This window comes from Nelumbo lutea, chromosome 3 (genome assembly GCF_056320005.1).
Source record: "Nelumbo lutea isolate HS-2025 chromosome 3, American lotus-T2T, whole genome shotgun sequence".
Classification (NCBI taxonomy): Eukaryota; Viridiplantae; Streptophyta; class Magnoliopsida; order Proteales; family Nelumbonaceae; genus Nelumbo; species Nelumbo lutea.
In genome coordinates this window covers 18,433,795-18,459,024 of record NC_142686.1, presented here as the reverse complement: position 1 = coordinate 18,459,024, position 25,230 = coordinate 18,433,795, and the positions used below count along the sequence as shown (strand labels likewise).

The 25,230-nt window shown below is 37.9% G+C and overlaps 1 protein-coding gene across 4 annotated transcripts in view; it reads right to left on the bottom strand.

The window, feature by feature from the left end:
• LOC148863334 (RNA helicase family protein) overlaps positions 1–25,230 on the bottom strand; it is a 45,058-nt gene that overhangs the window by 1,032 nt on the left and 18,796 nt on the right. For all 4 annotated transcript variants that reach the window (XM_088980536.1, XM_088980537.1, XM_088980538.1 and 1 more), the window contains 8 exons: positions 20,118–20,535; positions 19,150–19,353; positions 16,627–16,787; positions 14,500–14,685; positions 5,421–5,652; positions 2,199–2,401; positions 1,698–1,832; positions 802–1,008 (listed from right to left, as the gene is read on the bottom strand). In XM_088980536.1, coding sequence (XP_088836662.1) covers positions 825–1,008; positions 1,698–1,832; positions 2,199–2,401; positions 5,421–5,652; positions 14,500–14,685; positions 16,627–16,787; positions 19,150–19,353; positions 20,118–20,535 — 1,723 coding nt within the window. In that variant the 3' untranslated portion in view covers positions 802–824. The remainder of the gene's footprint in view (positions 1–801; positions 1,009–1,697; positions 1,833–2,198; positions 2,402–5,420; positions 5,653–14,499; positions 14,686–16,626; positions 16,788–19,149; positions 19,354–20,117; positions 20,536–25,230) is intronic.

The following is a 25,230-nucleotide window of genomic DNA, read 5'->3' as shown; positions in this document are numbered from 1 at the left end:
TGGTAGCAAATAACCAATATAGAATAAGTAAGAAGATACAGGTAGGCGCAAGGCAAAGCTAGGTGGCAGGAACACCTTGTCACCCAGGTAATAGATTTTCTTTTAAACAAAAATCCTAACTCCTAGGTTAATTCCATAAGTTTCATAGCAAAACCATCGTTCACTAATAAGAAAAGAAAACATAGAAAAAGTAGGGGCTGAGCCCTTGTTTTTGTCCAAGAAGAAGCAGCGTGTGTATTGATCCCAAACAAATAAGAAAATAATAAAAAGAAGCTAGTATATGAATTATGAAAATACTAATATTCTTGGGTGAGGCAACCCTCCATGGGCACCTTGTTGCCTGGTGGGTCTTGACAACTACGGGTAATATATATTTGTCCAACAGGTCCTATATGAGAAAAGTTTATGCTAGACAATTAGACCAAACAAAAGATCAGATTAAATGACCCTAACATCCACTCTCTCACCATCCAAATGCCTGGTGTGCTAAATGCTTCATGAAAGAAGTTGAGAAATACACTATATAGGACCACCCAACTGGGTTGATTTTGGGGCTAGAAGTAGATGACCCATGGTCCTATGCAGCATCAATATGTATTGGTAGACTATAGTACTTTTTTTTATTTGTATGCTAGCCTACACTAGCTGAATCAAGACAGACAGGAAAATGATTCTGGCTGCAGCAGGAACACAATGGCACACCCATAGTGGAAGCAGAAAGTACACTGAAAAACTGAATATATGCAACCCCAACAGTGCAGCAGAAACATCAAAGGCTCTTTGCCATGAACTAGCTCTTACCTTCAGGATTTGTACCAGAAACCCTAATTCTGTGTTGCATAGTACTGAGGAGCCAACTCAGGTAACCACAATGGATCAATTCTTGTTATATTGCGAATGTAATTATGATTTGTTCGAACTAGTTCATTGTAAATTATACACTCTGGCTTGGTCCGGAACAACACTGAAGATGGGTGAATCTGCACCACCTGACTACTTGCCAAAGCCCTGTCAGGTTGTAGTTTTTAAGATGAGAACTAGAATACTCTGTAAGAAGGCATTTACACAGAAAATATTTAAACAAAAATAGTGTGCTCAGAAGCTACCAAAATAGTGCCCAACTACTACAAAATTATTAAAACATCTCCTTAATGGTAAAGGCAAGAATTTAGCGATAGAATAACTAAGTGCCACAGGAAACGATGCATCCTTTTCACCAATCTCATGGTAAATTTAGTAAGCAAAGACAAGCAGTGTAGTAAATAAAGAATTTAGAGAAAATATAGCAACTAAAGATTGCACTCCAACCAGAATGCAATATTAAGTGGTAAAAAATTAGAAATAGATCTCTCTCCTCTAAAGCTATGTATGGTTTAATAGAAAATAAAAGAATACAAAAAGTTGAGGGAATGTACCTAACAAATCTTGTAAAACTTACCCTCAACTTTCTGTTTCTCTCTTACTTTCTATCAAACTAACTAAAGGGACAACCCACTGTCAATATGTGGACCTTGTCAATTTAGAAAAATATGGAGTCAAAAAGCCTTAGTGATCAACTTGTGCAAAATTATTAGGAAAACAAACCATCTGGATTGGTAGAGAGAAAATTTATTAAGGATAACTAACAATGAATTGGACATCCGTCATTTGTTGAAAATGAATTTTAAGTTCTCGAAATGTATATCACAATATGAGACCTGTAGGATCCATCAGGCTGCCTCAATGCTGCATTAAGGAAAAAAGCAGCAGCAAGACATCTACGGAACTGAAGCATGTCATCCCCACATGATGCAACACGAAAACCCATTTGTTCAACATGTCCTTGAATTTGACTGCAAAAAAAGAATAAAAAAAGTAAGGAAGCGCATAAAAAAGGAAAAAAAAAGAAGAAAAACTGAATCAAATGGCTAGGAAGATCTACATAAGTTCCAAGTTGGAACAAGAAATTTCCTAGATGGGACCCATCAAATTTTTGTCCCATACCTCTTCATGTCTTTTCTTATATTGAACAGGCAAGCAGGGAGATTAGTTGGAGAGACCAACATTCAAACCCTCCCGGTGAGGCCATTACAAGGAAAGTAAAACAAATATGGGTCAAAAAGAAAGGAATTCAAATAAATGACTTGGTCTCATAAAGAGCTACTTATCCATATTGAAAGTATTTAAAAGCACAGCATAGAGCTTAAAGTTTTCAAAACCTGTGAATATCTCGAGCATGTCTCAAGGAGCGGTTATTGATAAAATTTTCCTTGCACCATTTGCTAAGGCTTCTTTCAGCTGTTTTGTCTTTATTATTTGCCATTTTGACCTTCCCCAACCACTCAGCAGAAGCCCGATACACAGTCACCAAAGTGAGATGATCTCCCTCAGCACTTAAAAAGCATTTCCTTGCAGCTCTTGCCTAACCAGTTGGCAAGAATATAATCAGAATATCTAGCTAATTCCAACTTCTAATGAAAGAACTGACTGCTTTTGAAGAACTGAGAATGTAATCAGAAGTTGAAATACAGGAATTGAAAACAAACCCAATTACAAGGTCAAACAAGTTTAATGAGCTGTACATCCTTTGTAAAAAGGCTTTCTAAAAAAAAAAAAAATTTCTGTTTCTTTTGACAACAAAGTAGCATTTGCCAGCCAGGCAGCACCCACCAGTATGCTTGATACTAAAGCAATGTCTCAAAGACATGTACGCCAATTATAGAGTAGGGCACAGCTCTATAATTGGACCATGGAAGAAAAATAACATTTCATTAGGTGGATGACTTACCCTTAAAGTCTATTCTAACAAGTATGCATCTCTTCTACTTGTCAGTCCTTAGGGCACCAAAGAGAGCAGTAAAATTATAGAAAAGATAATTAAGGGACTTTTTGAGGGAACCAGGGGAGGGCAAGAAAGATGATTTGCTAAATTGGGAGAGCATGTGCAGGGTTAAGGAGAATGGATGCCTTCAAATCAGGAGAATAAAGGACAAAAATACAGCATTATTGGGCAAATGGCTCTGGAGGTTCTCAGAAGAAATAAATTTCCTGTGGTTACAATAAAAAGCAAATATGGGGTGCATCATAATGGTTGGGATGTAGGACTAGCGATCAGAGTCACTCATAGATGCCCTTGGAAAGTGGCCAAGGTGAGGAGTGAACCCTTGTGTGTTTGTTTTCCAAGATTATATGCCATATCCACTTACAAAACAGATTTCTTTCATTGATAGCCTCATGTCACACTCAAATGTCTCATGGGACTTCAGGTTCAGGAGATGATTGAAAGACCATGAAACACTTGAGATCATCAGTCTACTAGAAATCCTCAAACCTATTTTCATTAATCCACTTGGAGATGACCAAACAATCTGCAGCCTGGAAATTTTTTTGGATTGGACCTGCACCACCAAAGCCTGGTATTTTGCTGGGAATCCATGTTGAAAATTATCAACACAAATTATCATCTCTCTCTCTCTCTCTCTCTCTCTCTCTCTCTTTGTGTGTGTGTGTGTGTGGAGGGAGATAGTTAGCATATTTAACTCTAAAGTGTTAGACAGTTTTGTATGCCCTTAGCTCCAATCAGTTTTGATGTACTTTTGATATTTAGTGTAAATAAATAAAGTACATGTTTGATTCATGTTGTGTGGTATGCTTCTGTGTAAGACCCTAAAACTGGACACTTAACGAGACTCGTGTTTAGCTTTAAATGTTCACAGCCGTTGGATAAGTTTGGGGAGATTTATCCTACCAAGGCTGACACTGGTGTGTTGCCAAATGTTGGGGTGGCTTGTCTCAGCCGCCAGGGTGAGACCCAAGGCACACGCAGTGTAGGGTTACTTGAACCCTTGAAACGGACCAAATTTCCAGTATTACCCTAGACCTTGGAGACTGATTGGCAAAACTGGAAAGTTACACCTAACCCCTAGACCCGATTATGGTACTACACTAGGTGTCGGATTGGGTTGTCTTTGATATGCCAATCAGTGAGATCCTTAGCGGGGGTCAAAACCTAGGTATGTTGAGACAGTTTGAGAATTCATCTGAGTGGGTGATCATAGTGACGGGATCAGCCCCTTTGTCGGACAAAGGTAATGATCGGGAATGCACTATCTTTGATGGAAACCAAACTGCCGATAGTTGATTTTAATCGTTGGAATTTTGTTTTGCAAAATTTATATATATGATGTATAGATATATATGGTTTCAAAATGTTTGCAAATGGTTTTAATTCTCGATATCCATGTGAGTAGAGAGTGCAGCACTGTTCCTTGCAACCGAGGGAGAGGTCCTCTCTTGTCGGGCAGTGCTTGATCATTATGGGCTGAACAGTTAAGTGTAAGACCATTTAAGATAATACCTGATGGGCTAATCTTGCATCTGCCCACAATCCCTGGGTTTTTATAAGATGGCTTGGCCCAGGGACCACTTAGTGTAAGTGTTGGGCCCATAAGGTCCATGAGATGGGCTTAGGGGGTTCACTGGGCTTTCCAGTGAATTCGGCTAGGCCTTGTAACAGAGGCTGAGCCGAACCCATGTGGCTGATGTGTAGATAAATGCTTGGGTCCCATGCCATACAAAGAAGCCCAACTGGGCAGCAGTGTGGAAGACTATTGAGCACTTAATACATATTGAGCCTAAAGCCCATTTTGATCTGGGCTGATTTGATTAGTCACTTAAAGGGGCGGATATGAGATTAGGTTAAGCCTAATAGCTTATCTAATCTGCAGATAGGATTAAGAGGAGTCCTAATCCAAATATAGATTTGGATAAGGGCAACTCCTAATATGATTAGGAGGTTTCTTAATCACCAAGAAAGAGGAGGAAACCCTAATTGTGAATTACTTGAATTCAAACCCTAGGGGTTTTAGGAGAACAAACTCTACATTCTTGAGATAGAATCTCAGATAACCCTAGAGAAGAAAATAACAGTTCGCCACCTTCTTCTCTAGCATTCTCCTCTAGCAGCCACCGCCACCTTTTCTGCCAGTTCAAGTTCTCAGTTAGAGAAGATCAAGAAAGGTTCTTTATTGTTCGTGCGGTGCTCTCAGTCTTCCATCGAGTTCTTCAGAAGAACCTGATTCGTAGGACGAACACTGCTGGTTCAGCTCCATCATCACTGTGTCATCTTCAGTGGGAGCTGATCTTGGGATCTTCTTTGGGCGTGAACACCAACGTTGGGAGATACTGCTTCTCTGGATCAAGTATAATCCTCCCTTCTCTTTTGGTTCAAATCTGGTTTGGTTTGGTTCGAGTAGATCCTTGAATCTTGATTCTAAATTCAGGGAATATGATTCCCAGTTGGAAGAAATGTAGGAAATTTTTGAAAATCGCCCACCCATTCCGCAACCTTAACTATATCCAAACATGTAATGCAGTCACTTCATCATACAGGAATTGCACATCAAAACACAAAATGAAATAAGTTGGGAATGGGAAAATACCTCTTCCAACTTTTCGCGAGGAATATAAAAAATAGATTCCACTGAAAGCATTGCAACAACTATCAACATTTCTTCCAAGCAGTTGAACTGATTAGCTAATATAAGAGCTTTTGAATAAATTGGGTCCAAGGGTAAACGGGCCATTTGATGCCCAACTGGATCTGACAGTTTGTAGTCATCAGTCAAAGCACCTAGCAAATACAACTGCTCCAAAGATTTGACTATAGCCATCCTGTTCAATTTTATGAAATAGTCAGCATTACTAACAAGCAAAAGTTCAGCAGCAAGATTTTAGTATTCAACTTCTAAACGGAAAATAACTGTTAGGGGAACACGGATAGACCCTTAACAAAAGTGGATAATTATTGTAATCTTAACAAGTGATTAAAAGGAAGTTACAATAAAGTTGCATTCTTTTAGAGAAAAATAAGCAACAGATATCAAAACGGTAAAAAAATTGCAGGAATTGAACAGAACAGGATTTATGTGACTGACCCCATATAATTGGACAAGGTTTAGTTGAGTTGAGGACCATAGCTGTTAAAAAATAATAGTTTTAAAGAAAAATCATGGATAGTTGAACTTGTAGACCATTTCATATGTTTTTCCCATAATTCAAATATTTGAAACCAGGCATATTTTTCAAATTCTACATTTCCAAAGTGTGCAATAGATTTAACTACACGGGCACCTTCATAAATTAATAAATACAAAAAACAAGGTCATTTGGTGCTTATCCTCAAATCAGTGTGCTCTGAGCAAAGCTTCTGATAAGATTTGTTATTATTTACTAAGCTCCTATCCATTTGTTGCATGTATTTTAGAATGGTTTTTCTCTCTTTCTGGATGCAGGTGAATCCCTCTTTCAAGCATGACTAATTTATTTTCTTTGTTATCATTTTCATAGCCTAGAAAAGGGGAAGAATCATGTGGAGGTGTACTAGAGCAGCACTTATTTGGACAGTTCAGCAGGAGAGGAATGCTAAAATATTTGAGAAGTAAGGAGGCATTAATAGAATGCATCGCATTTAGTGATGCAAAAGAAATGGATACCACCAGAAAGGGGATTCACAAAATTTAATTTTGATGGCAGTATTCTTGGGAATCCAGAGCCTTCTGGGGTGGGAAGGGTCCTTAGAGATGAAGGTCATTTGATTGCATTATTCTCGGAACCGATTGGTGTTGGTGATTCAACAAGAGGAGAACGTTTTTTATCAATAACAGAATAATTCATTAAACAGAGAAAATGATACAAATGGTGGAGATAACCTCTCTGTTAGGGGTCCTTAGAGATGAAGGTCATTTGATTGCATTATTCTCGGGACCAATTGGTGTGGGTGATTCAACAAGAGGAGAACTTTTTTTATCAATAACAGAATAATTCATTAAACAGAGAAAAGGATACAAATGGAGGAGATAACCTCTCTGTTAACCCCTTGTTTTGCTAACCCATCAGCAAGGGAGTTTGCGCATCTCTTAACTCAATTAACCTTAACTTCCATATCTTCCGTTAGCCACTTGAATTTTTTTCTTCTCATTACTGTACACCTACAACCCATTGTTGTCTCCCTTCAGCCATTCCACCACCAGCTTGGAGTCTCCTTCAAGGATCAACTTCCATATATTTAGGTCCTTAATTCTCTGCACACCTTCTAAAGCTGCCAAAATCTCAGATCTAAGAGAATCACCAGCTTCAATAGGGCCTGAGAACAAAGCAATTATTATCCCTTTCTCATCCCTTAACACACCTCCAATACCCAAGGGCCCTGGGTTACCAAAGCTGCTCCCATCAAAGATCAATTTGTGAAAGCCACTTGGAGGGGGGACCAAACTGAGACTGATACCTCCTTAACTGGGACTGAGAAAGCAAGTTCTCTCCAGTTTCTGGACAAATCATCTATTGATACATTGTTGAAGAGTTCCAAAGATTTGAACCAATCCATTACCCTGAAACAAATCACCTCCTGAATAGATTCCTTGTTTATCTCGTTCCCCGAGAATAGTCTGAAATTTCTTTCTTTCCAGATTGTCCATATAATAGCAGCCCTTACACAACGCCACATTATTCTTCCTCTTTTCTTTGGCAACCTGAGGAAGGACAGAGCAAACAAGTTTTTCACATCTGGTGGTGGGACCCACCTGCAACCAAACAAAGAAGAAAACCATTTCCATAAACCTTGAACAAAGGAGCAGGAAATCAATAAATGATAGCAACTCTCACCATCAACCTTACAAAGAAGGCACCGATAGGGAGGCAAACAACTCTTTGGTCTTTTTCTTTGAAGCAAGTCACAGGTGTTGATTCTTTCCAGGTATGCTTCCCAGCAAAAGCATCCAATCCTCGGAGGAAAAGATAGATCCCCACTAACTACCGGTTAAGTTATGGAATTGAAGAAAGATGAGCAAGTAAACAAACCATGAGTGGGAGTCCAAAATCCAAATTCTTTTATCAGCTTGGGAGGTATCCAAAAACACCCCACCCAGATCACCCAAAAGAGACAAAGTAATATTTAACTCAGAATCTCCAGTTGCCCTTCTAAATCCCAAATCCCAATCAAACCCAAACCTTGAGTTGGAAGGAATCAAGAAGGTTGAATGTAAATTATACCTGATCCAAGGCAAGAACAACGGAAGGATGGCTTGGATGGATTTCCATGGGGATGCCCTTGAAGTCCATGCTCTAATTTCAGTGTTCCAGCCATTTGCCGCTAATCCATGGATGCTCACCACTACCATTGCCCACAGCTTTTCTTTCTCAAGAGGAAATCTCCAAAGCCATTTGCACAACGCTGAGTTCTGATTCTGTACATTCCCAATTCCCAGACCCCCTAGCTTCTTGCTCCTACACACCACTTCCCACCTAACCCTATGATCCTTTTTTTTCCTCCCCCGGTTCCCACAAAAGGTCCAGCATTAGGTTCTCTAACTTCCTTGCTTTCCCACTGGGGATTTTAAAACCGACAAGAAATACATAGGTAGGTTTGCTAGAGTGGACCTAATTAAAGTGACCCATCCTCCCTAGTGTTTTAAAAGTGCAAGGCGCAAAAAAGGCACAGGGGTCAATTTGCACTAAGGCGCAAGGTGCAAAGTGAGGTGTGCGCCTTTTTAAACAAGGCACAGAATTAAAAAAATGCCAAAAAAATGCAAAAAATCAAAAAATTATGAAACATAACAATAATAAAAATATGAACTTAAATTTTAAAATAAATGTTTTAAAAAACCTATTATCTAAAATTAAAATACATAAACATAACATGTAAAGCATATTCAAATGAGGATTTAAAAATAAAATCAAACATATAAAATATTTTCAAGCATATAAAACCCACAATCTCTTCTTTTCTCAATTACATTACTTCAAGTAGCTAATGTGACATATTATAGTCCTGATTCTATGAGTTGCTTTTGTGCCACGCCCCTCGAGGCAAGCCCAAACAAGTCCATGTTAGGGTCTTATATTCTTAGTTTTAACACAAAAAAAATAAAGATTTTATACTTTTAATTGCTTTTTAAGAAGATATTTTATTAGAATGAAGATAGTTTTAATTGCATTCAAAAGGCACGCGCCTAGGACCTGGGCGAGGTGCCTACCCTAAAATGCTCCTCGCTTGTGCGCCTAGGCACACCTTTTAAATCACTAGTCCTTCCATGGATAAATAATTCTGTTTCCAAGAGGCAAGGCAAGTCTCTTTTCAAACCTCTCCACCACAGGGGTCCAGAAGCTCACTTTCCCAAGGTTATCACCTAGGGGGAGACCTAGGTATTTCATAGGCCAACTGGAAACCACACACCCCAGAATATCAACACACTCATCCATCCCCCTCTCCCCCATATTAACTCCAAAAATGAAACTTTTCTCAAAGTCTTTATTTATTTTATTTTTTATTAATGGGACTACCTAGCTAACATGCCAAACCGAGCCACCACTCCGACTTTCCTCAGAGTTAACCTTTAAGTTTGATATAGAGGCGTAAATCAGGTCATGCCACTCGTGGCCCAGCACGACGGCACCAGGCTGTGCCAGGCACGACACGATCGTGCGGGTCATGTTGGGCCAGGGGGTTTTAGGTCCATGGGCCGGTGCGCCACGGCACAACTGTGTGTTTCGTGCCACCCGTGGCCCACGTGCCAACACGGCCCAGCACCCGACACGACCCATCGGCCCATAGTGGGCTGAGCATGGCCCGCCAAAGGATTTTTTTACAAAAATACCCCCAATAAGCTATAATAGAGGGGGGGTTTATGTATTTTGGCTTTAGGGGAGAAAAAATAGCAAAAATGCCTCCCAACAACTAAAAATAGCTAGTTTTAGGGTATTTTGGGCAATTAAATTATTTTCAATTCCTATAAATAGCCCTATCCTCCACCATTCTCATCACACCAATTCAACAATTTTCTCATACTCTCTCAATCTCTCATACACTCTCATACTCTCAATGCTCTCTCTACTCTCCAATTCTCAAGTCTCAACTTTTTTCAAGTTTCAACAAGAAGAAGGCTTGCTCAAGTATCTCAAGTAAGTAATTTAGGAGGCCTAGAGGCTTCGACCGTTAAAATCACGTTGAGATTTTGAACCAACAATCCGAGTGAGTGCAATTAAATTAATTTTATTTTTTTAGAATTAAAAAAAATGGTCAGATCCTCTTGAAACCAATTCCCCAGCATGTTCAATGGCAACGATGTTCAGTCACAACATGATAGCGTTAGCATTGATATGGATGCTACTGACATTACCGAAGTTCCCACCCCTAGTACTGCTACTAGGGGAAGGAAAAAGAAAGGAACTAAATTGACTAGCCTGGTTTGGAAATTATTAATAGAGGAGGTTGAGGGGAAGGAATAAATGGTCGTTTGCCAAAAATGTAGGAATGACTTGGGCAGACATTTGCTCACACATGAGAAACAAGAAGGGAAAGAAAAATCACAAACACAAATTGGGCTTGGGGGTTTGGTACTTTTAAATATTCACAAGAAAAAATGAGGCAAGAATTTGCAAAATATATTGTACATGCTGAACAACCATTTTTATTAGTTGAGTATAGTAAACTTGAAAAAATTTTACTTAATTCTGTAAATCTTCAATGTAAAAAAGTTTCTAAAAATACCATTTGAGCAAATGCTTTGAAAATTTTTTATTCATATAAACAAATTTTAATTTCTATTTTATCAAATCTTAAATCTAGAGTTGCAATTATTTATGATATTTGGACCTCTAAATTTAATATAAGTCATATTTGTGTTACCAGTCATTTTATTGATGAAAACTAGCTTTTACAAAAAAGATTTTTAACTTTTACTAGGCTTGAATGGCCACATACTGGCACAACTATTGCTACAAGTATTTTAAATACTTTACATGCTTATGGAATTGAAATGAACTTTTTTCTATTAGTCTTGATAATGCTAGTAATAATGATTTAGCAATAAATATTTTAAAATCTCAATTAAACCATGTTTAAATGGAAAATTATTTCATATTAAATGTGTATGTCACATCTTAAACTTATGCATTCAAGATGCTTTAAATATTTTTTCTCATCATGTTTCTAAAATTAGTATACATATATATATATAGATATATATAGTTTTGGAGAAAGAAAACAAGAATTTAAATATTTATAACATAATTATGCTTTAAAATATAAAACATTGTTTGCTAGATGTTCAACATAGATGGAATTCTACCTATTTTATGGTAGAAAGTTGTATTCCCTACAAACAAATTCTTACAAATTTTTATAATGCAAAAATGCCACATGATATTATACTTGAGGAAGATTGGGAAATGACAATTTGTACAAGAGATTTTTTACACAATTTTTATGACGCAACTAATGAATTTTCAGGTATTTATTACCCAACTAGTTGTCTTTTAGTTAATCAATTATTCATGATTAGTGAATGTTTTCAAAATATAGAAAAAAACCACAATTCACAAGAATTGTTGAAGTAATGGAAAATAAATTTAAAAAAATATTGGGAGAACATATCTCGTCTTTATCATTTAGCTACAATATTAGATCCTAGGATTAGGAAAGATGGTCTAGACATTTTACTTGAATCATATTGTGAAAATATAAATATTGAAATTGGAAATCAAAAAAATAAATAGTTTATTATTTGAAATGTATTGCTTATATGGATCTCAAACGGTAGGGCATAAAAAATCTACAACTCGTACAAGTGCAACTTCCACTTCTAAAACAACTAGTTCCAGTAGTGGAAAGGATAGAGTTTGGTCTCTAATAAGTAGGAGGCTGAAATCTGTTGCCACCTCATCAACAAGTTCATTTACTGAACTTAACTTTTATTTACAAGCAAATTTTTCTAGCTTAAGTGATTCCTTCGCCTCGGAAGGAATGAATAATTTTAATATTTTAGCCTGGTGGAGTGGACATGAAAAAAAAAATATCCAGTCCTTGCCACCATGGCACGTTATCTACTAACCCCTCCAGTGTCTATAGTTAAATCAGTCTTGTTTTTGTGCAGGTACTAGGGTGTTTGAATGATAAGAGAAGCTGCATAAATGATGAAAGTCTAGAGATGTGCATCTGTTTCAAAGATTGACTAGATGTTGATGATAGATTATAAGACAAAGGAGCGCATGACAATAGACCCAATGATTCACCTGAAACAGATGATCAAAATCAAGATGGAGATGGAGGTGTAGAACTTGAAGAAAAATGATGAAGACAATATTTTTTGTATACTCGATAATTTTGTAGCATTTTTTTTAAATTATTCTAAATTTTGTTATTCAATTTTATTTAAACTATTTGTTATTTTTTCAACAATGACATTTTTATTTTCAATTTGTAATTGTATTATATTTTTTATATTTTATTCATTTTGTTAAGTATTTTTTGACCATTGTATTGTTCAAGTTTCAAATTTAAATGAAATAAAATTCCAATATTTTTCCAACTTATTGTCCATTTTGTATTTTGTTAAGTATTTTCCGTTTCATTGTTAGAATTTTTATTTTTTCAACTTGTTCCCAAAGGAAAGTTAAGTATTTAGTTTTACTTAGCAAAAAATTAAAAAAAAATCAAAATGTCAAAAAAAAAAACAAAAAAAAAGTCCGACTTGGTTTGGCCCAAGCCTGTAGCCCAGACCGACACGACATGTAGCCCGCTCAACCCAAGTCCACGGCCCAGTTCGGGTCATAGGCCGTGCCAATCCGACCCCCCAACTTATCCCAAGGGAGAGGCACGGCCCGCTCTTTGCGCGGGTAGAGGTGTAAAACGGGTCGTGTTGGGTCGGAGTATTTTGGGGGGTCGGCCCGACACAACCCAAGCCCGCGTGGGCCTGTGCCATGCCTTAGGCTAAGTCGGGTTGTGGACCGAGCAAAAGCTATTTATTTAAAAATATTGAAAAAAAAATCTTAAGATTTTTATTTTATATGAATTTTGATGTTACAATTGTTTATATATACAATAATTAAATAAAATAGTATAATAAAATTGAAAATGATTGTATGGGTCGTGTCGCGGGCCACGGGCAGCATAGACCATATAATAAAATCACAAAGGAGAATTGTATCACCAACAAACTATAAGTAGTTGGAACCCCTTCCCTGCCAGTTTCTCCAACCTCTTATTAAGTTCCTAGAGTTTTGACATCAATCTACCCAACACATTTGCTACCAAAGTGAACAGAAAAGGAGAAAGAAAGTCTCCATGTCTAATACCCCTTAAGGCTGGGAAGAAATCCATTACTGTCCCATTCACCAGGATTGAATACTGACATGTCCTCAAGCACCCCATCACCCATTTGCACCATCTTCCAAATCCAAAACAACCCATCACCTCCCACAAGTAAGACCAGTCCACCATATCATATGCTTTCTCTAGATCAAGCTTACAAACAACTCATTTCCTCCCTGATCTCCTCAAATCCTCCACACATTCATTGGTTATCAAAATTTGATCCACAATTTGCCTTGCACAAAGGTAGAGGTGTAAAGTGGGTCGGGTCGGGCCAGCATGGCATGGCACGTGGGCATGTCGTGCCGTGCTATGTCGCGGGCCAGGTTGGCCCATGGGCTGAGCCTTAGGCCAGGTTGGGCCGTGCATCAGGCCAAAGCTATCTATTTAAAAAATTGATAAAAAACTTAAAATTTTAATTTTATATGAATTTTGTGTATACAATTGCTTATATATACAATAATTAAATAAATTAGTATAATAAAATTAAAAAATTATAATTATAATTTATATAATATAATATAATATATATATAATATGTAAAATATATATATGGGCCATGCTGGGCCGGGCTGCAGACTGGGCCATGCCGGCCAGCAAGTGGCATAGCCCGCTCGGTCGTGCCGTGTCGTGCCAGGCTGGTCCAAGTTTGTGCCAGGCCGCGGGCGGCACAACCCGATTTACACATCTACACAGGCCCCTTGGTTGGAAGTAATAATGGTAGGAAGAACATGCCTGATCCTGAGAGATAATACCTTCGCAATGATTTTATACAAGAGCAGAACTCATGGTGGTTATTCGAGGGATGCAGAAAATTAAAGAAATGAACTTGAATAAAATCATAACCGAAGGCAACTCTAAGTGGTGATTGGGTGGTTGGTAAATAATGAGAAAGTTGTGTGGACATATAGGAATGAAATTATGAAATTGAGTTGCCTGACTAGAGGTTTACACATAAAAATCAGTGAGTATTGACTGATACATTAGTCAAGCAGGGTGTTAATAGAAACATTTTTTTTGGAACGAGTTGTAACACCCTGTATGGGGAGAGATAGTGGTGACTGCTAAAATTCTGTACTTAAGAAATGTACATCTTGCTTTGTTTATATTTAATAAAATTTGTTGTTTCCTACCAAAAAAAATGTCATTGTCCAGATGCACCTCAATTCACACTTTATGCAAGGCCATAAATAAGTTGTGTAAAACACACTTTCGTTTTTTTCTTTAATTGAAGATTTAGAAACAAAGATACAGCTCATAATGCAGCATTAGGATTAAAGCCATGCTATATAAAGGTTTTCATTTAGGAACAATGATAATCAGTGCAAACATCCTTGCAGAAAAAGGTAGCACACCAGGGCAATTTAATTCACCTTGATGGTTTTTCCATGAAGTCAAATCCAATAATATCATCAACACCTAAAGCCTTGAGCTGCAACATAACATTTGAAAGGTTACAACGCTTGATCTCTGGCACAGTGGAATCTACAAGTTTACTAAACTCGTTCTCTGGGTATAACCGAAAGCATTTCCCAGGCCCTTCACGCCCTGCACGACCACTGCATTAAACAGAGTAACAGAACAATTATTTTCCAGCAAACAACCTATCATGTGTGTGTGTGTGTGCATTTGATATTTTCTTTCCCTGTCTATGATACTATTGTAATCTTCTTAGCAGAAAAATGAAATGACATCTTTTGATGGGAAGAGGAAAGAAAACAAACACTACATGCTTTCTTGATTCTAACTACAAATAAAATGTCCCCCACCCTTTTGGTGGGTAAGGGAGGGGGTTGAATGCACTTTTTTAGTTTATATTAGTAAGCAATTGGAATTATGGTATTTTCTAAGGGCTGAAGCTTGCCAGTGGCAATTTTGTAACTTTGTTAAACAATAACCTAAGCCCTATTGGCTCCTTATACATCTTGCAAGTCATGTTTTAAGGAGAGAATGAATTGAAAAGGTTTTTTAGTCTTCTTATGTGTTTATTCTGTTTTTTATATTTATTTGAAAACAGTGATTTATTAACACTTGTGATGGACTTCAAAAAAGGCCAAATTGGTGCCTATCTCCTCATGTTTGTGTCTTGTACTATGGGTGAGACAGCTGAACACCAACTAATCTCCTGCTCTTTTGTCTCTAGTATTTGGGAGTAGTTTTCTTCTCTCTTTGGTTGCAGGTGGATTCCCCCTCCTAGTGTGGCAGGCCTCTTTGATGCAAAGCTTCTTTAGACAACCAAGAAAAGGGAGGAATTTTATGGAGAGCAGCAATTTTAAAGGTTGTTTGGGAAGAAAGAAACAACCAGATCTTTCAAGGGCAGGAAAGTCAGAGGAAACCATTGACAGCATTACCATCAAAGTAGCACATTGGGTTAAAATAATGGATTTATTTAAGGAGTTCTCAGTTGATGATACATCCAGGGGCTGGAATGCAGTAGAACTTCTTCAAGGTCTAAAACTATAGTTCAGGAAAGTTGGGCACCTTCTGCACAGCAAATAATTAAGCTGAATTTTAATGGGAGTTCACTTGGTAACCCGGGGCCATCGGCAGTAGGCAAAGATCTAAGGGATGGAAATGAAAGATTCTAAATCCTATATTCGGGGCCATTAGGAGTGGGAGACTTGTTAAGAGCTGAGTTATTGGCCCTCCTTCAAGGGTTGAAATTGGCTAAACAATTAAGCCTCCATCGTATTGAAGCAAAACTCAAGATTAATAATTGGATGGATTCAGGAAGGAAATTTAGGGGTCTGTACACATAGGCAAACCATGAGAGAAATATGGTGGTTGGCAAGGTAAATTGATGTAAAATTTAATTGGGTTAGAAGGTCGGCCAATGGATTGGCTGATGGTTTAGCCAAACAAGGATCAATCAAGGCTGAATTATTTAGGGCAGCACTGTAATAGTGGACTGCTATGTGGAGTTCAGCACTCCTTTTTCAGGTGCTTATTCTGTACTTACTAATTAAAATGAAAGTTACCATTTCCAATACAAAAAATGAAACAAGAGACAGACAAGAAGGGGTATTAACTCCAGAAGACCCTAGATAGCCATAGCTACCATTCCCCAAATACACATATATACATGATATACAGCAAATTAGGTCCCAAATTCCTCATTTGTTGCCCCCCAATACAAATTCGATCTGTTTGTTCCTTGGTTGGTTAACATTTCCATCCTTGTGCGTTTATTCTCAACGTGAACCTTTGTTGCATTTTTTCTTTTCTCCCTTATTTCTATATTCCCTCTCTTCTCTTCTAATTCTCTAACCCACATTTACTTCTAGAGTTAGTTTTGAGGAGAGAGAAAAACAAGAAAAGAAGGATAACTATGCTTAGTTTTTTTTCTTGGTCAAAAACCAGGCAGCTTGGCTTTACACCTTGACAACCATGGTAAGAGACCCCTTCACTAGTATGACATAAACATGAAAATATAAGTTCTTCTAAGTATTATAAGATCCAAACCCTTTGAATCATCGTCAACCATGATCTAGCATGCTTACCTCCTCTGAAGAGCCTGCGCTTTGGATGTTGGAACAATAATCAGGGACTCCATCCCTGTAATTGGATTGTAACTACGTGCTTTTACCAGCCCAGGATCTATAACATACTTGATTCCAGGAATTGTGACTGATGTCTCAGCAATATTTGTTGCCAATATGACCTATATAATACAGAAAGCATATTAATTGGTAGCTGTACATAAAATCAAAACTTGAAATATGAAGTTTGAACAAGATAAGTATGAACTTGAAATAGAAGTTTTAACAAGGTAAACATGAACTTGTAGTATCAAAAAAAAAACAAGGAAAACATAAATTTGAAAAATGGAAGCTTTACAAGACAAACACACTGCAATAACAGAAGTGCAAAATGCAACAGCCAACAAGAAGTTCTAACCTATAAAAAGCCACTCACAACATCAAAAACTACATTCAGGCATATAATATCAACCATCCTCAAAATTTTACACTGACATAACCATGCAAAAAACCATGATGAAAGCACAAGTAAATATTAAAAAGAAAATCGTGTTGCCTTGTTTGCAAGGAAAGTTGTCAAACCACTACCCACCTACTAATCTCCTGTCAATTTCTGGAATGGTATTTAGGAACACTTTTTTTATTTGTTTAGATCCAGGTGGACCCCTTCCCCCCTCCACAGGATATAGATGCATTATAACGGCCTTCTTTCTTCTCCCCACCTAGAAGAAGGGGGAAGATATTATGGAGGTGCACAAGAGGAGCTGTTCTCTAGACAATTTGGGAAGAACAAAATTCCAGAATTTTTCTGGCAAGTATCAATCTAGAGGCTATAGTGGGATTGATGGAGATAAGAATCATCCATCAAGTAAAGACTTTAGAGTTCTCTTGTTACTCCAAATATATCCTTGGGGGAATAGCAAGTGCCAAGTGGTTGCATTGGCACCTCAAAAACAGAATTTCAAGTTAAACTTCGATCAGTGAAGCTTGAGTAATTCCAGGCTATCAAAAGTAAGAGGTGCAATCAGAAACCATGAATGATAGAACTTATTTGGGTTCTTTGGTCTGTTAGGCATTGATAATGCTATCAAGGCTGAACTGCATGCAGTGCTCTGAGGGCTGAGATTGAGAAAGGAGGATCTGATTATTGAAGGGGACTGAGATGTAATTGTAGAGCGGCCACAAAGGAACCTGACAAGGAGCATGGCAGCTGAAACATCAGACTTGAGCAAGATCACAAGAGAACACTTTTGGGAGCTTCTGTTTCACGAACTCCAAGGTTTACCAACAAATTCGCTGACTCATTTGTCTACAGGTAAGAGTGCCATTTTTCTCTCTTTCCTATCTCTTTATATCTAAAGTTGCAATATTTGCTCTCTCTTCTCTGTCCAGATTTTAATCTCTTCTTCTCATAATTGTATCTTTAATTTCCTCTTTTTTCCCACCACATCAGTGTTTTAAAAGCGCAAGGGGCAATTTGCGCCTGAGGCACAAGGCAAGGCACGCACCTTGTGAAGCAAGGCAAAAAAATACAAAAAAAAAGCCAAAAAAAAAACAAAATGTCAGAAATTTCAAAAAATGCCAAAAATGCAAAGAAAAAATAAAAAAAAATAGTAAACATAATATTAATAAAAATATAAAGTTAATTTTAAAATAAATGTTTTAAAAAACCTATTATCTAAAATTAAAATACATAAACATAACATGTAAGGAATATTCAAATGAAAGTTTTAAAAATAAAATCAAACATATAAAACATTTTCAAGCATGTAACACTCACAATCTCTTTTTTTCCTCAATTGCATTACTTCAAATAGCTAGTGTGATGTAAAACATATTGCATTCCTGATTCTACGACACACCTTTGTACCAATTCCCTCGAGGCAAGCCCAAACAAGTCCATGTTAGGTTCTTAAATTCTTAATCCTCACACAAGTAATAATGATTTTATAATTTTAATTGCTCCAAGAACCCCTATTTGCTAATGTTGTTCATTCAATCATAATAAAATATCTTCTTAAAAGGCAACTAAAAGTATAAAATGATTATTTTTTGTGTGGGGATTAAGAATTTAAGACCCTAACATGGACTTGTTTGGACTTGTCTTGAGGGGCTTGGCCAAGTTCCGAAGGTGGAGCTCCCATCCCAATTGCTAGGTTCAAAAAATAAAAAGCGCAAAAATTTAAAAAGGTGCACGCCTGGGCTAAGGCACAAGGCACATCAGGCACACCAGGCGCATGCCTTTTGAAAGTGTTGTGCTTAGGACCTAGGAGAGGCGCATACCCTAAAACGTGCCTTGCCTATGCGCCTAGGCGCGCCTTTTAAACAATTGCACCACATTCACCCCAAATTTCCTATAATTCCTTTTTTATCAACCCTAAATTTCCTAAAATTCACAAACCACAACATTCTCTCTGGGTTGAGCGTTCTCCACAATTAGGTTTGTTTTCTTGTAATTCACAAGCCATTGAGCATCCGTCTAAAACATATACCAACCACCTAATCCACATACTACTAAAACAAAACATATATCAGCGTAAATACCTTACGGATACCGGATGGAGCTGGTCTGAAAGCTCGCATTTGCTGCTCTGATGGTAAAGATGAAAATATGGGAACAACCAGAAGGTTTCGACTGCCTTCAGGTAACTGTTGAACTCGCTCCTGGACAAGTCTCTCTACAGATTCGATCTCTTCTTGCCCAGTCAAAAATACAAGTATATCACCAGGACCCTCCTCCAAATGGATCTAACAAAAATAACAAAATCCATGTTCAAAAAGAGGCAGAATAGAGAAAAGTAAGCAGGAATACAATGGAGCGCACATAGCTCAGCCTAGACATCAGAAAAAATAATTGATTGAGTTTTGTTTTCAATGAGCAACTCAATCAGGGGTGACCATTGCTATATCAAGAGCATAGCCACTAAATAATTATAAAAGAAATGTTAGATAAGAAGGTAGTCCAAGCTTAGTTGACAGCCAAACTACCTGGGTTGAAAACCAGGAAATATTGATAAATTGTAACAAAAGGATAATAAAATGCAGTATAAAGAGATAAATAGATAATGACTGGGCAATCCAAAAGGCTGACATTACTTTCCTTGATGTTCAAGTCAACTCCACTAGTTCTTCTCCTTTTCTATCCTGTTTTAACTTTTTTCCTGATCAGTAATAGTTGGTATTTATTGATAAGAAATAATATGCAAGATGTACATCAGAAACAAGGGCATTGTATAGATACAAGTATAAGAAAGCAGGTAACAATAACAGAAGAAAAGAAAAAACACATCCTGTTAAATCAACTGAACCAGTTCCCCACAGCCCCACCCCTACCCCATTCTTTAGGTGTGTCCACACTTCTGTTGTCTCGATGGATTACAAAAGGTCTGACATTAAATAGGAAAAAAGTATAAATAAAAAAAGATACAGAAGATAACAAGCTCAAACCGATAGAAAAAAAAAATAGTATAGGTTATAGAAGAAAGAAAAATGGCATGACATGAGTTAACCACCTGAAAAACAGTAATCAGGGTTGCCTCAAGGTAATCTGGTTCAGCATGATGAGTATAGAGTATGTCTACAGGATAAGGACGCCCTTGAATGTGGACAGCTCTGGCACCACCAAAATACTCAGAAAAACCCCTTGCATCCAAGCTCGCAGACATTATGATCAACTTCAATGGAGAAAACTTTGTTCCGTGGTATGACTTCTGAAAACTCTGGCTTTGTGCATGATTGTCTTTCTCAAGCACAGTTCCATTGCTAGCTTTCATCTTCTCAAGGCTACTCATTTGGCTGGTGGATTGTGATCTTGTCTTCTGTACATTTTTTAACAGACCTAGCAATACATCAGTGTGGACAGTTCTCTCGTGAGCTTCATCAACAATGACAACCGAATACCTAGAGAGAAATGGATCCAGCAATGCTTCCCTGTAAATATATCAAGCATTATATTAATGTATTTTTTATCAATAACAGGAATTTCATTAACAGAAAAAAATAACTTACAAGGGAGAGCAGCTAAACTATCTTAACTCCCCAAGGATGTCGACAGACACCCAAAAAAGAAGAAAAACAATTACATCTGAGCTCAGGAAACAGAATTTCTATTCACCCCTTGCCTAGCTAACCCATCTGCGAAAGTATTCACACATTTTTACCCATGTGCATTTAACTTCAATGTCCTTAGTCAGACACTTAAACTTTCTCTTTTCATTGATGTAGTTTCAGATCCTAGAGTTGTCTACATTTAACCAGCTCACTACAATCTCAGAATCTCCTTCTATAACCAGCTTATTAATATTCAGGTCTTTAGCTCATTGTACCCCTTCCAAAGCTGCTAGTACTTTGGCCCTCAGAGAATCTCCCACTCTGATCGGGCCAGAGAACATAGCTATTACATGCCCTTTCTCATTCCTTAGAACTCCCCCAATACCAGAACTCCAGAAGGCCCTGGATTTCCCATACGACAACCATCAAAATTCAGCTTAATAAAGCCGTGTGGTGGAGGATTCCAAAAAGGACTTGAGGTCTTCTTAACTGAGACTGAACTAGCAACTTGTTTCCATTTTCTTAGCAAATCATCCACTGAGAAATCTGTAAACAAATCCAATGATTTCAGCCAATGCATCACCCTTATGTGAATCAGTCTAGCATTATATTAATGTATTGTTATTAAAAAAGCTTCCTACCAATATTTCAAAAGCTAGTTTACACTGTAATTTTTCAATAGTTATAAATTTCTAAATATGCTAAGACATCCATAATACTACTCTTCATGACAAAGTTTTATAAATTCAGTAAAGAAAGGAAAAGAACAAAATGTGTCCCTTGGAAACCTAGACCTTCCTTTTCATCTCCAAGATCTCTTCAAGGTCACTTGTCTCTATAGTCTCAGACATACACCCATTTCCATAATCTGATCCCAATCCAATATGATCATACACATACTCATTCAACATAAATACTTTCAAGTTTCCACATGACTTCCCAAGTGATGAGTACTGTTTAACATTGAATGAGCACACGCTGTTGAGAAAATCTAGAAGGAATTTTTTTGAGAGAGAGAGAGAAAGAGAGAAGATAACCATGCTTTACTGAAAATAAAGGTACATGACAAAATGTACAACAGGGAAAAAGAAAATAAAAAAAGAAACCACCACTAAGATTACACAGCTAGCCTTCTTCCACCATACAAACACTCCCATTGGGCCCCTGATTTAGCTAGTCTATCAGCTATAGAGTTTAGCTCTCTAGGAATCCAATGTAGATTTGCATTCATCGAGTGCAAGGTGTCTCTAGACTCATTCAAGTAATAAGCCAGCCTCCAGAGGCCTCCATCTTTTTCCCCTAGCCATTTAATGGTATAAGTAGAGTCACTTTCAATGGACAGGTTGGAAAGAACCATGCTTTTGCAATTCAAATCCCTTTAGAGCAGCCAATACCCTTTGCCTTTGAGGAGTCAGCAATACCAATTGGGCCACTAAAATCCAAGCAAATGCAACCATCCTTTCCCTGATCACTCCCCCAGTTCCAGCTACGCCAGGGCTCCCCAAAGCACTTCCATCAAAGTTCGATTTTACCACCACTACCTGACTTGAGCCTTAAACCCAGGGAATAGAAGGAACCATAGGGGGAGAAAATAAAAAGTCCACATCTCTCTGCAGATCATTCAAAGAGATGCCATTGAGTCTTAACATTTACCACCCACATATTACATAAATCAGGTCATCAAGATATGTGGCCCTCTTCTCTACTTATCTAACACGCGGTTGTTTTTCTCTTCCCAAACACCTCACAAAACAGCATGAGATACTGTGGCCAATAAACCTTTTCCTTTTTGCCAAGTGCTCTCTACCTTGCCATTGCCAAATAAGACCTATAATATGCTCAGGCATGGCAAGCAAACAAGATTAAGGGGGTGGTGCCAAATTTCCCTAATTTTTCTGAGCAATGAAGAAGGATGTGCTCCACCAATTCACCACCCCTAAGGCGTAAAGAGCATGCATGAGGGGAGATGCATAACCTACCTCAGTTCTTCTTTTGCACCAGATCACATGTATTTATTTTCCTCAAACTATCTTCCCACAAAAAAAGAAAGACTCTAGGAGGAATGTGAGAACACCGAATATTATATTATAGGGAAAAGGAAGGTTTAGCTCTCTAGTTGTCAAAGCTTTGAAAAAGGAGTTGGTTGAGAATTTACCAGTGGAATGAAGGTTCCAAATGTGTTGGTTTAGGTACAAAGCCTGAGGGACTAGAGGAGATTTGCAACCTCCTCTAATTCCACATCCCTTAGAGGTCTTTGAAGATCTAGGTTCCAGTTAATACCATGAAAAAAGAAAAACAGGCAGGTAGCAACAGGAGCTTGTTGGTTTCTATACAGGCTTAAAAAGTTTGGTAAAGGACTCATTCAAAGTAGATTTACCCCACCAATGATCGGTCCAAATTTTGATTTTAAAACCATTCCCAACTTTATATCTAATAAAGGGAATGAAGTTAAATAGATAGAGATAATACCTTTCCAGGGGTTGGTTGCTTTCACCCAGTTCCGTTGGTTCTGGCTATCCCAACCATTTGCATGCTTCCCATACTTGCTAGCGATGACTGTTGTCCATATGGCATTGGACTTAATAGGGAAATTCCTAATATGCTTGATACTCAAACCTCCACATTCCTTTGGTTTGCACACTTGCTCCTAACTAACAAGGAGATTCTTTCTTTGATCTCCCCTATCCCATAAGAAATCTCTTTGCATCTTTGCAATTTGAGTCCTTACTTTTCCAGGAAAGCACACAAAGGAAATAGGTAAGTTAGCAAGGGAAGCTTTTATTAAAGTGAATCTTCCCCCTTTTGAGAGACAATTTGCGGCTACTTCTTTTCACATTTCTCCATCACCAAGTTCCAGAAGCTGTTACTTCTTGGATTCAAACCAAGGGGCATTCCCAAATAGGAAGTGGGTAAGTTTTTCTCTCTGCATCCCAGAATCTCCTTAAAGTCTTCCATAAGATTCATTAAATGTATTTATGCCCACTAAACTACTTTGTGAAAAGTTAACCTAGAGCCCATATACCAATTCAAAGCAATGAATTATCCTTTATTGGATTGGTTATATTCTCCAAGTTCACCTCCATGAACAAAATAAAATGTGAACTACTTCTTGTCCCATTTGACGACCTTTCAACCAACCTAAACTCTTCACTTTATCAATAAACTGGTTAAGAATACCAACTTACAAAATGAAAAGCAAGGGGGACAAAGGCTGTCCTTGCCAGAGACCTTGGCTACCTTTAGGCTCACCATTTAACAACACTGAGAACCAAGCAAAGTCGGTACACCCTTTTATCCACTGAATCCATTTTTTTATCAATAACACAATTCATTAATTATCACTATAAAAATTACAAAGAGGAAGACAAACTTTCTTATCTTCCAACTTCAGCTTGAGCCCCAAGAAAGGAAACAAGAAAGAAAGAGAAAACAGCAAAAAGAAAATTAAATTACATCTATGCCCAGAACATTGAATCCCTGTCCACCCCTTGTTTAGCTAACCCATCAGCAAAAGAGTTAGATGATCCTTTTACCCAACTGATTTCAACTTCCATTTCTCGAACCAGCCATCTGAATTTCCTCCTCATATTGCTATAACTCCATAAACCACTATCTTCTTTATTCAGCCACCCTACCACCACCTCTGAGTCCCCTTCAATTATGAATTTTCTGATATTCATCTCCCTAGCTTTCTGGACTCCTTCCATAACTGCATGGGTCTCAGCTCTGAGAGAGTCACCCACTCCAATTGGGCCTGAGAACATGGCAGAAACAACCCCATTCTCATCCCTGAAAACACCCCCAATCCCTGATTGCCCAGGGTTAATTTGGGAACAGCAAGCAATCTCACCCCACTTCCTCAGCATGTCATCCACTGTATAATCTGTGAATAGCTCTAGGAATTTCATCCACTGTACAACCCTTATATGAATCAAGGCCCTCAGCTCTTCAGCACCTCTCTCTACTTCAGAGAAAATCCTGGAGTTTCATTCTTCCCATAAAGACCAACATACTACTACCCTTAATCCTTTCCACATTGTCCTTCACCTTTTCATACGCCACTTGAAAAAAGGAGCAAAAAGGCCTTGCAAATTTGAAGGAGGATTCCAAGTACACCCAAAAAGAGAGAAAACCCACTCCCAAATAGACTTTGCAAATTGGCAAGACACCAGTAGGTGAAAACCAATCTCCCCATCAGCTTTACAAAGAACACACAAATGAGGGGGGACAAACAAGTAGTGGGTCTCTTCTTTTGGAGCAAATCACCAGTCTTGATTCTTTCCAGAAAGACTTCCTAGCAAAAACTACCAACCCTAGGAGGAATTGGTTTGCACCAAACCTCATTAACAGGGAAAGGGGGGGGGTTACAGGATTGGTGAACTGGCTTAACACTTTAAAGGAGAAAAGGGGGAAAAAACTGGTAATAAGTCAAGAACGGCTTTCCAAGGTGAAGCGCTTGTGGTCCTAGCCCAGATTCCAGCATCCCATCTATTTAGCTCCAACCCATGTATGCTTACCACTATTTTGAACCATAATTTCTCCTTCTCTAGTGGGAATCTCCACAACCATTGCCCC